The sequence below is a fragment of the Eptatretus burgeri genome, chromosome 3 (genome assembly GCF_056783735.1).
Source record: "Eptatretus burgeri isolate ZD-2024b chromosome 3, Ebu_testis_v1, whole genome shotgun sequence".
Classification (NCBI taxonomy): Eukaryota; Metazoa; Chordata; class Myxini; order Myxiniformes; family Myxinidae; genus Eptatretus; species Eptatretus burgeri.
This window is the reverse complement of record NC_140963.1, coordinates 53153529-53169059: the sequence shown is the minus strand read 5'-3', so window position 1 is coordinate 53169059 and position 15531 is coordinate 53153529. Positions and strand designations below refer to the sequence as shown.

Genomic DNA, 15531 nt, shown 5'->3' with positions numbered 1-15531 from the left:
ACCCCGATGAAGAGAAGTTAATGAAGAGAAAAAGGAGGAGAGGCGATGAGGCTAACGGTTTCTCAATACATTGCGCGATTGCCCGATCGCACCAACAATATGTTTTGGGGGGATGCTTCGCTGGGCAACACCTCCCTGACAGCTGGCGCATCGTCTCTTGTTTCGTGGCACTTCGTGCAGCTCGCATCGGTCCAGAGAATGAGATGCGACCGTCGGGCGTGAAGGGAGGGACTTGGGTGGAGCCAGAAGCCAATCGGTGGAGAGAGAGGTGGAGCCAGCAGGCGAATTGGTAAAGAAGGTGGAGCCAGCAGGTGAATTGGTAAAGAAGGGCGGAGAAAGCAGGTAAATTGGTAGGTTGTCGATGCCAAGCCAGAAAGAACGAGCCGACAGAAACGAAGAAAGGAAGGACGGGCAGGAACGTTGCCCGAACGACTCAGGAATGACGACGACCCTGGAACGACACCTCAGGAACGACGAGCAGGAACGACACACCAGGAACGACGAGCAGGAACGACACACCAGGAATGACGAGCAGGAACGACACTCCAGGAACGACGACGACTCTCCTCCTTGCCACCCCACGACCCGTTCTTTTATAGATCCGGTGGTGCGGGGCTGGGGCGATGACCTGAAGCGATGTGTCATCACCCGAATTGGGCGCTCTGGTTGGGCCCCGGTCAGCACATGGGACGGCCACCATGAGCGGAAATGGCTACACTTCACTTCCGGTCAGATGGTTCCAAGCTGCGGAATTGTCTCGCTCCGAGCACCGCGACATGAATTGCCTTGCACCGAACCCCGTGATAGGAATCGCTTTGCACCGAACCCCGTGCCGTGCCCCGGCGACCGGCGGTTGGCGCTGGTCAATGTGCTTGCCCCATAGTGCGCCACGCGGCCCAAGCGATCCGGCCGCACAGCATGCCTCTAGCAGCTGCATCGAGGCTGAGGTGCGGGAGGATGTCTGCCATCCGCGGGAGACATTTGTTGCCGTTGTGGTGAGTGAAGACCGATGGTAAGATGTCATTGTAACCCCATGCGCAGACCCGACCAAAGATGTGTGTTACTCATGCCCCCTTCAGTATGATCATAAAGCATCACGGGCTGCGCGTGACTCCACCATTGTACACGTGGTCAGCACGCAGGTCCACCCGCCATCGAGTATGCCCCGTTCAGTGCGTGCGGGTCCGCCTGCTTTTTGTGGGTTCTGCTTTTTGTGTTAGTAATATGTTGATGATTTCTCATAGAAACCTCAAATGGATTTTGACACTACAAGGCCCCATTTTAATCCCCAATCTGTTAGTTGGGATGGCGACGAAGATGAGATGTCAGGCTCACCACATCAGTAAGTGCAAATTGCTCTCCATGAGCGAGGAGTTCTCCATTTACAGCCACCATGGCACCACCGTCATAGTATGTTCGCTCCCCATCACAGCCACGCAAGTTGGAGAACAGATACACCCCTCCGCTCTGTAGGCACGGTAAACATGAAGGCAGAATCGATGGTCAAATACTGTATCGTTCGATCTGTATGTATTGGTTCGATTTGCCCTCGTCTTCCCCCATTTTGAAATAATAATGCCATAAATGGTTTGCTATTTGCAAGGCAAAGTATACAAATGGTGAACACATTCCTGCCAATACACTCAACTGCTCAATCAAAAATCTTATCTTTTGAGCAACAAAGAACAATTACAAATTAAAACTGGTAAACCAGTAATCCCGGGCTTCAAGGCGTGCCTCCATTTTAACAAATTTCAACACCATCACCCTGTCACATGATATGGGTTTTCCGAGTTAGAAAGTTAGTTCAAGTGGCAATGTGGCCCAGCTACGGGGTCCCTCATGTTATATCAATGAAGGATTGAAAAGCCCATAGCAATACATGATAGAGAAAGAAACTTCACGTTGGACAAATCGAGGCTGGACAAATTTTCAAGTCCCCAAAAAAGTCCAATAACTCCACATTTGCATATTAATGTAAATATCGAACTTGTAGAACGTGAAAATATCTTCCAGAATGTGTGGTCACTTTTTGTCTATCTTCTTTGGTTTTCATTTTACGACATGTCAAAAATGGGTGATTTTAAACTTTGGGGGGCTCTGGGGCCTCACTGGGGTAAAATACAGACATAGCGTAAACATATTTGGAGTCCCCTCTTCAAGGCCTATCAGAATCTGTCATTAAATTTTTTCAACTCTCATTTGCATATTTGGCATATTTAATGAGGCGAATCGGCATCATTTTAATCATATAAATTATGCAACGATTTTGACGAAATTAACAACTTAACATTCCAATGGAACCTTGCAAATGTGTGCAAAAGTTTGAGGCTGTCGTATTACCCCTTCTGGAGAAGAAGATGTTTTTAGGTTTTGGAGAAAATCCAATATGGCCGCCAGACCACGTGACCTACGTCATCAAAATTTTCAAAGTATAAACTTGAGGTGGAGAGTTATTCAATGTATAAGTTTCATTGAATTTCATCCAAGCGTTGTTTTCATTTTATGACATTTCAAAAATTGGTCATTTTCAACTTTGGGGGACTCTGGGGGCTCACTGAGGTCAAATACAGACATAGTATAAATATATTGGGAGTCCCGTGTTTATGTGCTATCTAAATTTGTCATTAAATTTTTTCAACTCTCATTTACATATTTTGCATATTTAATGAGGCGAATCGGCATCATTTAAAATCATATTAATTACGTAACGATTTCGACGAAATTAACAAATTCACATTAACATCGAAGTTAGCAAATGTGTGCAAAAGATTGAGGCTGTCAGATTATCCCTTCTGGAGAAGAAGATGTTTTTAGGTTTTGGATAAAATCCAATATGGCCGCCAGACCACGTGACCTACGTCATCAAAATTTTTAAAGTATAAACTTCAGGTGGAGAGTAATTAAATTGATAAGTTTCATTGAATTTCATCCAAGCGTTGTTTTCATTTTATGACATTTAAAAAATGGGTCATTTTCAACTTTGGGGGGCACTGGGGGCTCACTGGGGTCAAATACAGACATCGTATAAATATATTGGGAGTCCCCTGTATATGTACTATCTAAATATGTCATTAAATTTTTTCAACTCTCATTTGCATATTTTGCATATTTAATGAGGCGAATCGGCATCATTTAAAATCATATAAATTAAATAACGATTTCAACCAAATTAACAACTTTACATTCCCAAGCAACTTAGCAAACGTGTGCAAAAGATTGAGGCTGTCGGATTATCCCTTCTGGAGAAGAAGATGTTTTTCGGTTTTGGATAAAATCCAATATGGCCGCCAGACCACGTGACCTACGTCATCAAAATTTTTAAAGTATAAACTTCAGGTGGAGAGTAATTAAATTGATAAGTTTCATTGAATTTCATCCAAGCGTTGTTTTCATTTTATGACATTTAAAAAATGGGTCATTTTCAACTTTGGGGGGCACTGGGGGCTCACTGGGGTCAAATACAGACATCGTATAAATATATTGGGAGTCCCCTGTATATGTACTATCTAAATATGTCATTAAATTTTTTCAACTCTCATTTGCATATTTTGCATATTTAATGAGGCGAATCGGCATCATTTTAAATCATATTAATTATGTAACGATTTCGACCAAATTAACAAATTCACATTAGCATCGAACTTAGCAAATGTGTGCAAAAGATTGAGTCTGTCTGATTATCCCTTCTGGAGAAGAAGATGTTTTTAGGTTTTGGATAAAATCAAATATGGCCGCCATACCACGTGACCTACGTCATCAAATGTTTCATAGTATAAACTTCAGGTGGTGAGTAATAATCCTGTTAAGTTTCGTTGAATTTCATCCGACAGTTTTCCCTCCAGATCCGCCACAAAATCGGTCAGTAGAACATAAAACCCGTTATAATAATAATAATAATAATAATAATAATAATAATACGAACGAATTCAATAGGGCTTCAGCACTTGCTTGAAGCCCTAATAACGATTTCAACCAAATTAACAACTTTAGATTCCCAAGCAACTTAGCAAATGTGTGCAAAAGATTGAGGCTGTCTGATTATCCCTTCTGGAGAAGAAGATGTTTTTAGGTTTTGGATAAAATCCAATATGGCCGCCATACCACGTGACCTACGTCATCAAATGTTTCATAGTATAAACTTCAGGTGGTGAGTAATAATCCTGTTAAGTTTCGTTGAATTTCATCCAACAGTTTTCCCTCCAGATCCACCACAAAATCGGTCAGTAGAACATAAAAACGCCGTTAATAATAATAATAATAATACTAACGAATTCAATAGGGCTTCAGCCATGCTTGAAGCCCTACTAACAAAGATGGATCTCATACTGAACCACGACATGTTTACCTTCGGCCTTCAGTAAGATCAATGAATGAAGCGGGAATGGGTGGCGATCTAACCTTGGCCGTGGCATAGCACACACGTTCTTCACGGGATTGAGCCTTGCGGAGTGCATGGTGACTCGCGGAGCTGTTAGTGAAAATCTCAACACCATCCAGGCCCATGTGTACATGAGGACTGCAGAAAGCGCAATACATCATATGGATGCAAGAAAGATAATCTTCCACTAAATTAAAGGGATAGAATATGCAATTATTACTTCACATTGATATCAAGGTGATCCGCACCTGTCTGGCGTCCACAACTCCTCACACATCTCAGTGCCAAAACAGGTCTCTTTCGTGGCGATCACGGCATCTCCAAACAGCACGTGGACCTGGAGACATTTGCCAGACATTGCATTCAATGTACACATGACATTCTCACTGAGAATGTTTATTTGCTAGCAAAAGTAAAGAGAAATAATTTCCACTATTTAGTTTAGTTTTGCTGAAGACCTTCAATCGAATGAACACCCATTTCAATATTTACATCTCATTGAAGGATCAGGATTGACTGCTTCTATAATGATGGAATACAATACTCCTGCGCTGGTGAAACCCACATGACCTTGTAAAAGCCATAGGTTCATGGACCCGGTGGTGACCCACATGACCATGTCGTGTTAAAGCTAGGTTCACATGTAGAGAGGTCTGCGTGGAAATGTTACACTTTTTCAAAACAGTGAAAAGAGAAAGACAAAGTAATTTGTCATTATCTCTGCCACTGAAGGTGGACAGAGGTTATGTTTTCATATTCCCTGTCTGTCTGTTTCTCTGTCTGTGAGCAGGATATCTCAAAAGGTTATGGACAGATTCAGACGAAATTTGGTGGACAGATTGGGTCTGTGACAAGGACGAAGTGATCGGATTTTGGTGAAGATCCAGACAAGAATTTCTTAAGCGATTCTTCAGCATCGAGAGATAGGGCCAAAAATGATAAACTGTCAGACCCCTCCATTCGCAGGGGATACGTTCCTGAAAAATCGCGGAAATGTCGGGGCATTGCGTTTTTGTTGTTGTTGTTTTTGTTATTTAAATGGTCTAGGCTCATGGAAGAGTGATTACACAGAACAAATCAGAACAGAACATAACAAGGGGAACAGCAGGAGAACGGGGAAACAACAACAGCAGGGTGGAGGGAGAAAGTAGACAGAGATGGACAAACAAGGGATGCAGGTAACGATGAGGGGTAAGGAAGAAGGCAAAGGGTGGACAATATGGATGCATAAACAAAATTGTGTTTAAACAGTTAGTGATTTTATCAAGGTCTGATGAGAGGGAAGAGGCTGCTGCCTGTCTGTCAGAAGGATGAGAGATGTCACAGCAGATGGTGGAGTAAAGAGGATCTTCCAGAGTCAGTGAGATCATTGATGAAGATTAGGAATAATATGGGGCCTAGAACACTACCTTGGAGTACTGCAGCCTTGACAGGGAGAGGAGATGAAAGGGTTCTGTTGAGAGCCACACGTTAGCTACGAGAATGGAGGAGGTTAGTAATCCAAGAGTGGGGTTCACCTTGGATTCCATTGGCAGACAATTTTGAGAGCAAGGCGGGATGCCACACTGCATCAAAAGCTCGTGATATGTCCAGAGAGACGACCCTGATCTCATGTCTGATATTGAGAGCCTCCACCATTTTTGGGAGGGTAGAAGCAGCATGTCCAATTGGAAGAGTGACCAGATCAGAATCCAAATTGATGATCTGAGATGAGGCTGTTGGAGAAAAGGAATGATTTTATGTCAACTGAAATGATGGATTTCATGACTTCGCTGATGATTGGAAGTACAGTAAGCTAATTGGGCTGTAGTGAAGGGGATCCGTTTTTGCATCTTTTTTATGTGATGTCAGCCGATTCTCAATTTCCCAGGTGGATATCAGAGACCAGTCCTGGTGGAACAAATAAATAAATAAACAAACTGAGAATACACAAAGCATGAAAGTGGATGGTGGTCACACTTTATAACCCGCGAATATGCAGGATTCCCGAATAGTGAATCCGCAAATAGAAGGGTCCAACAGTATAGCGTGATACTGAGTCTCAAAAAGTTATGGACAGATTCGGCCGAACTTGGTGTACAGGTTAGGTGTGTGATAAGGACTAATTGATTTGACTTTGGTGAAAATCCGGATCCAGATACAAGTATTTCTTGGTTTTTTAAAAGTGATTATCGTTTTTGGCCCAATCTCTCAATGGTGAAGATACAGCATGATATTGCAAAAAGTTGTGGACGGATGACAAAAGTTGGTGGATGAGTTGGGTAGGTGACAAAAACAAGCCAATTAAATTTTGGTTAGGGTCCAGATGCAGATCCGGCCTATCAGTGGGATACAAAATGTAAACTGTTCAGCCTGTTGGAGGTACATGCTCTACCGATTGCCGTTCTCATTCAATTTATATTTCCTCTCAATGGCATAATGGTTAGAGCATCCGCTCTGAGTCTGGGAGATTGACGGTTCGATTCCGACTGTAGCCGAACATGCCAGAGACTTGAAAAATTGTACATGCTGCTTCCTTGCTTGACACTCAGCATTTAAAGGATAGAGCATTGGCAAACACCATGGATTAGCCTCCATTAGGAGGAGGAAATTCCTCCTCAATTTACCCACAAAGTAAGGAAAGAAAAATAGGCTTCATAAATATGATGCGCTGGTACTCAAATTGCCCCAGGAAGTTACGTCACTTCCCCACACCCAGCTGCAGTGTTTGTTTCAAGTCAAGTATGGTGTAGTCTCAAGCATTTGTCTGCCTGTGCATGACATGTTTCAGCTCTTCCATGAGCCTTAGACCCTGTAGAAAAGAAAATAGCATGCAGTGGATGTGGAGTCATGCCAATCAGATTTTTTTTGGGAATACAAGGGCAAGGCTCGTGGAAGAGTGAGAACAGTGAATGGATGAGGACACAACAGAACAAAAAGAACAGGAGAAAGTGGGGGGAGGAACACCAGCAGCAGGGTTGAAGGATAAAATGGAGGGACACTTGGACAAGTAATCGCTGTGGGTAGGAATGAGGGGTAGGAGAACATGCATGGGGTGAAAAAAATGGATACAGAAGCACACTCTCTCAGGATGGTAAAACTGGAAATTTGGAAGGAGGTGGGCTTGGGGTGGGGAGTTAGTGAGGGTATAAAGAAGAGGATAAACAACTCACTACGTGGATCAACTTGACAGCAGACAAAGCAACTGGTCAGATATGCTATTTCTCACCTGCCCAGTGATATCCTGAATCTCTTTCGGTAAAATAAAGTCTTCCACTTCCCTGAGGCAAAATAAGACAATGCCAAAGCATAATCATAAAGCTTGTCAAAGGAAGTGCTTCGAGATTTTGCTGCCAAATTAAAAACACTACGGAAGAATTCGATCGTGAAGTAGTTTTACAATTGTAATCGGGATAAATGACAACATATTACAAAGCAAAGGTACATGAAACAAAGACATAAATCTCTGTTTACTTGGCTGCTAAGGAGGTCTGCATTTTGAATCCAAGGGCGTTGAAAGAAGTAGGTGCATATTATGAGAAGGCAAACGAGCAAGGTTTCATGAGGACAATGCAGAAAAATTTAATACATTTTGAAAAGCGGAAATTTTTCAATAAAGATCCACGTGGAAAGGTGTCACAATGTGGTGACGTTACAAATGTTCTCAGGCATCTGAGGGTTTCTAGGCCACTGACAGCAAGCCTTTTTGCAATGACAAAATCCTTACCAAGAGACAGGAACTTTTGAACTTTTGCACAGCCCTGGCAAGCTCAGAAGGCTGCATGTCAGTTTAAATTGTCATTACGAGGTGATTCTGGTGTCAAACAAAAGCTCTTTTCAAAAGGAATTTTTTTGGTTCTGAGCAAAAGTGCCAAATTTAGCCAAAAGTGCCAAAAGTGCCAATCATATGCCCAGTATGCAAAACATCACAACGGGATCTCCTGCGGGAATCTTGGAAGGGTGCATTTGAAAAGCTGAGCATGACAGTCACCTTCCCCGATATAGGTGAGCCATCCAATGTATATCACACTTCCCTCTCTGTAGGTCGGAGCTCGAGGATGATATAACTTTTCATTCCTTCTCACAAGTTTGATTCCTTATAGCAAGCAAATGTTACTGAGGAAGTGACAATTTGGGTTGTGAAAGTTCTCTCATGAAAGGGGGGGGGAGGGGGGGGAAACCTGACAATTTTCAAGAAACTCCGAGATAGTTATGGCAGATGTATGTGATTATTCAGTGTGGAATAACCCAATGGTTCAAGTCTCTTAAATTCCATTCCCTCAATTTAAGAGATGCTGCAATGCCCTCAACAAGTCGATAAATACACCAAAAACACATTACCTCGGCCCCCTCCAAGGGCTGAACCAACGCAGCTCCCTATAGTTTCCATCGTTGCAGAGATTAAGCTTTGGTCGAATGAGCAAGATGTGCCTGTCGGTCAAGCAAACACACACAGTACAACAATCATTGTAACTACTTGCCATGTGGTTCTATCAATTCCATCTCAAATCATCATGGATCTTTCAAAATTAATAACAGCGAGAGTAGTTCACAAATATTACTGCAGTTTTCTGTCATCATCATTCGAGAACCTTGGAGATGAAGAAATGACTGCAGGATTACCCAAAATGGACCCTTCTCATACTATATGACAAAGTTTATGGAGGGTATATCTACTTTGAAATAAGCCACTTCACCCAAATTCTTCACCAAAACAGACCAAAAGCAACAATGGGAGTGATGCGAGGCAGTATCAACATCTTCACCATGATGAATCTTCATCTCTTCTTTCTTTTTTACATGCTGAAGGCTCCAGTAACGGACTTTATAGGTCTCATTGAGACCAGGCCATAAAAAAAAGAACTGCATCGATAGAACAGTGAAGAAAGAGAGACGAGACAAAGAGTTTTTTGAGGAAGTAAAAACTCTGCTTTTTGAAAAAGGTGGTGTCATAAATGTTTGGAAAGACGTGAGAAGGTAAAGAGTTCCAGAGTTTAGCAGTGAAAGAGAAGAAACAAACATAATGGCCCACCGTCGAGTTGCCAATGGCCACGCAATAATATAATCATGCGATGTAGTGGCTTGTCGGGTATTTTGTGATCTTGCGGATCTTGTGATCTTGCGGTAATGGCGGAGGAACGCAAGCATCAAGTTCTCGGGAGCAGAAACTGAAGTAATATTGATGGTGTCGATGCAATTTCTCCGAAATTAGCGTAGTGGGTTTGAGGATGATAAAAACATTAATAAAATGCTGATAATTAAAACTTGATATTCAAATAAATGTATTAAATCTGAAATATAAAATTTACACAAATATGATATGATTCTCTGTGCTTGAACATGTCTCTATTTTAATTTTAATTAACATAATCATATCTTTCCTTTGTATGGAAAGATCGACCTGACTATTAAAAATGTGATGAGCAGGCTGACTTTTCAAGTAAACTGAATTCAGTAAAAAGAATTGCCTATCATTTAAAAGCTAAGGGATTTTTTTTTAATATATAAAAGGCACGAAATTGGAATGTGGGTCTAAGAAAATGTCCAGATGTATTCACTAAGCTCTAATTGCTTCAAGATAATATATTTTCCCAGTTTGGGAGAGGCAGACTTATTTTTAACCGACATACTATAGAAATTTATCAAAATGCCCAAAAGAGTTGAAGTTTGACATCATTCCAGCATTCTGTGTGTGTTTTCTGTGCCAGGAGAGAATCAACACGTCTGTATTTGAAATATATGTTACAATCATTCAATCAGGTCAAGCTGGGGCTGCACAAAGGCTGAAGATAAGCTTCAACTGGGGAATATCAAGACCTGACAAAGTTGGCTCCAGCGTTTGGAAATGAAAAAATACTATGTCTCACTAAACACTATAAAAGGAACTAAAATTCTCTATGTATTTCAGAGATCTTGAACAAGTCTGTGTTCAGATCCTCCATATGCACATATGTATGTGTTTGGATGTATTTGTTAAATAAATGTTCAAATGTACAGGATGACTTAGAAATTTCTTCTACAATAGAAAAGAGAAAGAGAGCCAACTTTGCGGCGTAATTCGAGTGGGTCAAGTTTTGAGGTCAGATTGGGAGAGTTGATAAGTCAGATTACTTTGGATTCAATTCTGTCCAGTAAGTATGTGGAGCTGGAACCTCCCGAGATATGAAAGCAATACCATATTTTCTGGTGTATAAACCGCACTTTTTTATTCAGCAAAAAAGGAAGAAGTTTGGGGTGCAGTTAATACACGGGTAAAGAAAAACAATCAATGATCTTCAAAACGATCAATGTTGAATTTTAATGATGTTCCAAATGAACACTTGTTTTTTAGCAGTGAGAACTGCTGATATGCTCAATTCCACCATTTAAATTTTGGAAATCAGTTCAGATTAAGAGTTTGTGCAGCGTTTTATTAACCGCGTGCGGAAATTAAATAAAGCCACGCTCAGAAACATCCGGAAACATCTGGAGATGCCCAGAGTAGAGGTGCGTGGCGTATATAGAGCCTCGCAGCTCTGAAAACGCCATTAAACACAAAAGAAGAACAAGAACACCTGGTCTCACATCAAAAGAAGATTTATTCACAATAGCGAGAGTCTAATAATGGAGCACCCACCTCAAATAAGCTTGCACGCAATGTGACGATCAACACCACTGGTCACGAGAAGGACCAATTCACCGTCATGCTAGTCTGCACCGCAGATGGTGGCAAGCTTCTCACGTATGTCGTGTTGAAGAGGAAGACAATGCCCAAAGATAAGTTTCCAGCCAATGTTATTGTTCTTGTGCAGCAGAAGGGGTGGATAGACGAGGGCCTGGTCTAGAACTGGGTGCGCACGGTCTGGAGTAGTAGGCCGGATGTGGTCTCTCCCGACAAACGGAGCATGCCAATCCTGGATGCATTCAGTTGTCACAACACCGATGACATCAAAGTGCTGCTCCGTCGGACCAACATTGATCTTGTCATCATACCAGGCGGGATGACACCGCTCCTGCAGGCCCTCGATGTGTCCATTAACAAGCCGTTCAAGGACAGGCTACGTCACTGCTGGTCTCACTGGGTAATGAGTGGGGAGAAGACCTACACCAAGAGCGGGCGGTTGAGAAAGGTCAACCTTCCGATGATCTGCGGCTGGATCGTCAAGGTGTGGGAGGAGATAGTGTCAGGCATCATCAAGCGAGCATTTCTGAAATGTTGCATCTCCAACGACATGGACGGCACAGAGGACAACATCATTTGGAAGGAGGAGGCTGCAAATGACGGTGACAGCGATGTGGACTTGCTCCACCATGATTCAGACAAAGAGATACGTGCCGTCTTCGACGAGGAAAGCATTGACGAGGATTTCCTCGGGTTTAGCTGAAAAGCTTCATCAAACCCAAACGGCCATTTTCAGAACCACAAATCCACAAGATATATGTATGATACTGGTATGAATCCCTTTCCTTCCTTTTTCCAGGAACAAAAAAAAAATTATTATAATATGAAAAAAACTAGAAGGGCACTCTGTAGAGGGCATACCTCCGCCACGTAATGCCTGATCCACGAGAACATATCGGGCCCAAAAGATTTTTGAAATATCATGTTATACAGAACTATATTGTTTTTGGCCCTGTCTCTCAATGGTGATGATTTACTGAAACAATTATGGTTGTCAGATCCGGATCCGGATCTTCACCAAAATCTAATCAGTTCGTCCTCGTCACACACCCAACCTGTCCACAAAATTTCATCCGTCCACAACTTTTTGAGATATCCTGCACACAAACAAACAAATGAAATTGCTCGTTGAGCAAGGAATTGCCGGAATAACTTTGTCATATCTCCATGATCTCTGAAAAAACAAAAACCTGGAAATCAATTTGGTTCTTATAAGTTGATAGTGCTACTGTTTAATGAGTTATAGCACTTAGTTTGGTCATGATCATAACTTGGAAGTCAATCGGACTTGAAATGGCATTTTTAATCGCAATTTGAAATTTTTGACCCGACCCCCCCTGAAATTCGACCCCCGACCGCTAAGAAAAGTGTTGGTGTAACACCCCAATGAGATATATGGTTGGATGCATAATTGGAAGATGCACATTTTGGATTTGGTTTGAAGTCGACACGACCATTTTTGCGGACGTTATTGCGAAAATAAGAATTTCGGTTTTTCGGTGACCTTGACCTTGACCTTTGACCTAGATTCACCAAAAACGACAAGTATCTAAGTTGGACCATGGCCGATGTCTGTACCCAGTTTGGTCATGATCGCTGAAACGATGTGGCTGCTACAGGGTAAACAAACACACAAACAGACAGACGGACACAGAATGACACACACAACCGACCAACATAATTGCCGAAATCCAAAGGATTCCGGCAATTAACAAACAAGAAGAAGACATTGTGCAGAGCACGATACTTGCAAAATTCATCAAACAAATTTGACCTCAAAAATAATTGGTGGTTGAATTCAATGACCAAATATGCAACTCCTCTTCAAATTTCAAGTGAATCGGATGAAAATTGACAATTTTAGAAATTCGGCCTATGTTCACCTTTTCGTTGATGTTGACCTCAAAAATCATTGGTTGTTGAATTCAGTGACCTGAATTATATATCCTCTTCAAATTTCAATTCAATTCAATTGGATAAAAATTGAGGATTTTCAAAATACCACCTCAGTTGTTGACCTTGGGCCTATGTTGACTTTTTGGTCCATGTTGACCTCAAAAATAATTGGTTGATTGAATTCAGTGACCTGAAATATAAATCTTCTTCAAATTTCAAATCAATTGGATAAAAATTGAGGATTTTAGAAATCTCACCTTAGTTGTTGACCTTTTGACCTCAAAAACAATAGGCTTCTTCCTTATGACAAACTCTACCGGTGAAGTTTCGTGAAGATCGGTTTAAAATTGTGACCTGTCAGCGATAAGCAGACAAACAAGACAGACAATCAGACAGACAGACAATAATAAAATCGACAGACCAATATACTTGAAAAATCTTCGATTTTGCAAGGAACAAACAGACAGAGAGGGGTGAAAACATAACCTCCTTCACCTTCGATGGCAGAGGTAATAAGAAAGAAAAATAAAAACTTCTTGGTATCCTTTATGCCTTGTGTTGGCTTTATGGTTAGGGTGGCGGGATTGGGATCCAAGTGTCCTGAGTTCAAATCCCGCTCAGCTGTTGAATTTATTCCAGGTGGGGTTACCTCGGCCTGTCATCCTTCCGCGGTTGGCAAAATGAGTACCAGCTTACTGGTATCCTGTGTTGGAGTGGTGACCTGTTCAGGATTGTGCCCAATAGCCAAGGAGACTATTTAGGCAGTACCAATGCTCTACACAGAGTATGGTCTCAATGGATGGATAGTATCCTTTTCTCTCTCTTCAACCTCTTGAAAATGAAAATAAGACAAAGACGAAAGTAAATGGACATAGGAGCGAGCATGTTGATACCTCCGTCACTTTGTTCTGTACAAAGTTAGTGGTCAAACGTATTTCGATCTCGATCATAAAATAAAATGATCAATCTTCTTCTTATTATTATTATTCTTTCGGCTGCTCCCGTTCGGGGTCGCCACAGCGGATCAGCCGTATGATTCGCATAGTGATTTGGCACATGTTTTACGCCGGATGCCCTTCATGACGCAACCCTGGTCGCCTCTTACGACACAGGGATATGGTACACCTATTTTAACCGGGGTATACACCAGCCTAGTACACTGGTACTCACTTCGCCGACCTCGGAAGGATGACAGGCTGAGTCAACCCACTGGTGTATTAATTCAGTGGCCCAACGGGGCTTGAACTCAGGACCATTTTGGATCCCAAGCCGCTGCCCTAACCACTGCGCCAACACCAGGCTAAAATAAAATGATCAATATATTCGTATATTTTGAGGGTGAAAAACATGGGTGTGGGTAATATACCGGAAAAGTTATTTGTTTATTTTTTTTGAGGGTGAAAAACAGGGAGTGCGGTTAATACACGGTTGTGGTATATACACTGGAAAACACAGTACTCAATACTAAGATGAATCAATCTTTTATATAGTTGAAGCAACTGTTCGGAAGAGAAGAATCTTCGACATCTGAACAGGACTCCCTGTTTCTTAGAGGCAGACTTAGCTATTTGTGTAATGTGTGGATTCCAGGATAAATTTGATGTGAGGGTAATACCCAGTAGGTTTATTGTATCACATGGTGTAACTGTGAAGCTATCAAAGGAGATTTGGAGAGGTGAGAGAGAGAGGGAGGGAGGGAGGGAGGGAGGGAGGGAGAGAGAGAGAGAGAGAGAGAGAGAGAGAGAGAGAGAGAGAGAGAGAGAGAGAGAGAGAGAGAGAGAGAGAGAGAGAGAGAGAGAGAGAGAGAGAGAGAGAGAGAGAGAGAGAGAGAGATATATATATATATGAGAAGAAATTGAGTTTTAAAACATTAAACTTAACTTGATTACATTTGCCCCACAGAGATCTTGTCCAAATCCAAATTTAAAGAGGTGGCTGTGATGAAACGAGATGTAGATCGAATGAGCGAAGATGGGGAAGATGGGAAAAAGATGAAGAAATATAATGTTGAGTCATCAGCATACAAGTGCATTTGGTTATTTGTGGAAGAAAGAAGGTCATTGATAAAAAGAAGGAAGAGTGTTGGAGACAGAACGGAAACCTGAGATACACCGTTGTTGATAGGGAAGGGGGTTTATGTTGAACCATCAACAATTACGGAGATAGAGTGGTCGAAGAGAAAGCTCGATATGAGAGAGCAGAGTGAAGGAGGACAGCTGAAAGAGGGAAGCTTGGATATCAGACCCCGATGTTAAACTCTGTCAAAGGCTTTTGAGATATCGAGACCGACAACAAAGGATTCCTCAAAGTCTCTCAAAGAAGAAGCCCAGACATTTGCAATATAACAAAGGATATTACCTGCAGATCTTGCCTTGCGAAAGCCATCTTGGTGGTCAGATAGAAGACTGTGAGATTCAAGATGCTTGAGGAAATGTGAATTGAGAAGACATTCAAAGACTTTGGAAACAGTTGAAGTCAGAGCAATAGGATAGTAGTTAGAAGAGTTTGAATGATCACACTTCTTTAAAATCTGCTGTATGAAGACATGTTTCCAGGAAAGAGGAAAAGTTTGGGTTTTTAAACAAAAGCGAAACAGACGAGCAAGCATGGGTAC

The 15531-nt window shown here is 41.8% G+C and overlaps 1 protein-coding gene across 1 annotated transcript in view; it reads right to left on the bottom strand.

Moving 5' to 3' along the window:
- Nucleotides 1-15531, bottom strand: part of NADSYN1 (NAD synthetase 1) — an 81279-nt gene that overhangs the window by 50624 nt on the left and 15124 nt on the right. Inside the window, exons 6-10 of the mRNA XM_085873369.1 lie at nt 8702-8791; nt 7590-7641; nt 4630-4718; nt 4402-4519; nt 1336-1467 (exon numbers count right to left, since the gene is read on the bottom strand). Coding sequence (XP_085729495.1) covers nt 1336-1467; nt 4402-4519; nt 4630-4718; nt 7590-7641; nt 8702-8791 — 481 coding nt within the window. The remainder of the gene's footprint in view (nt 1-1335; nt 1468-4401; nt 4520-4629; nt 4719-7589; nt 7642-8701; nt 8792-15531) is intronic.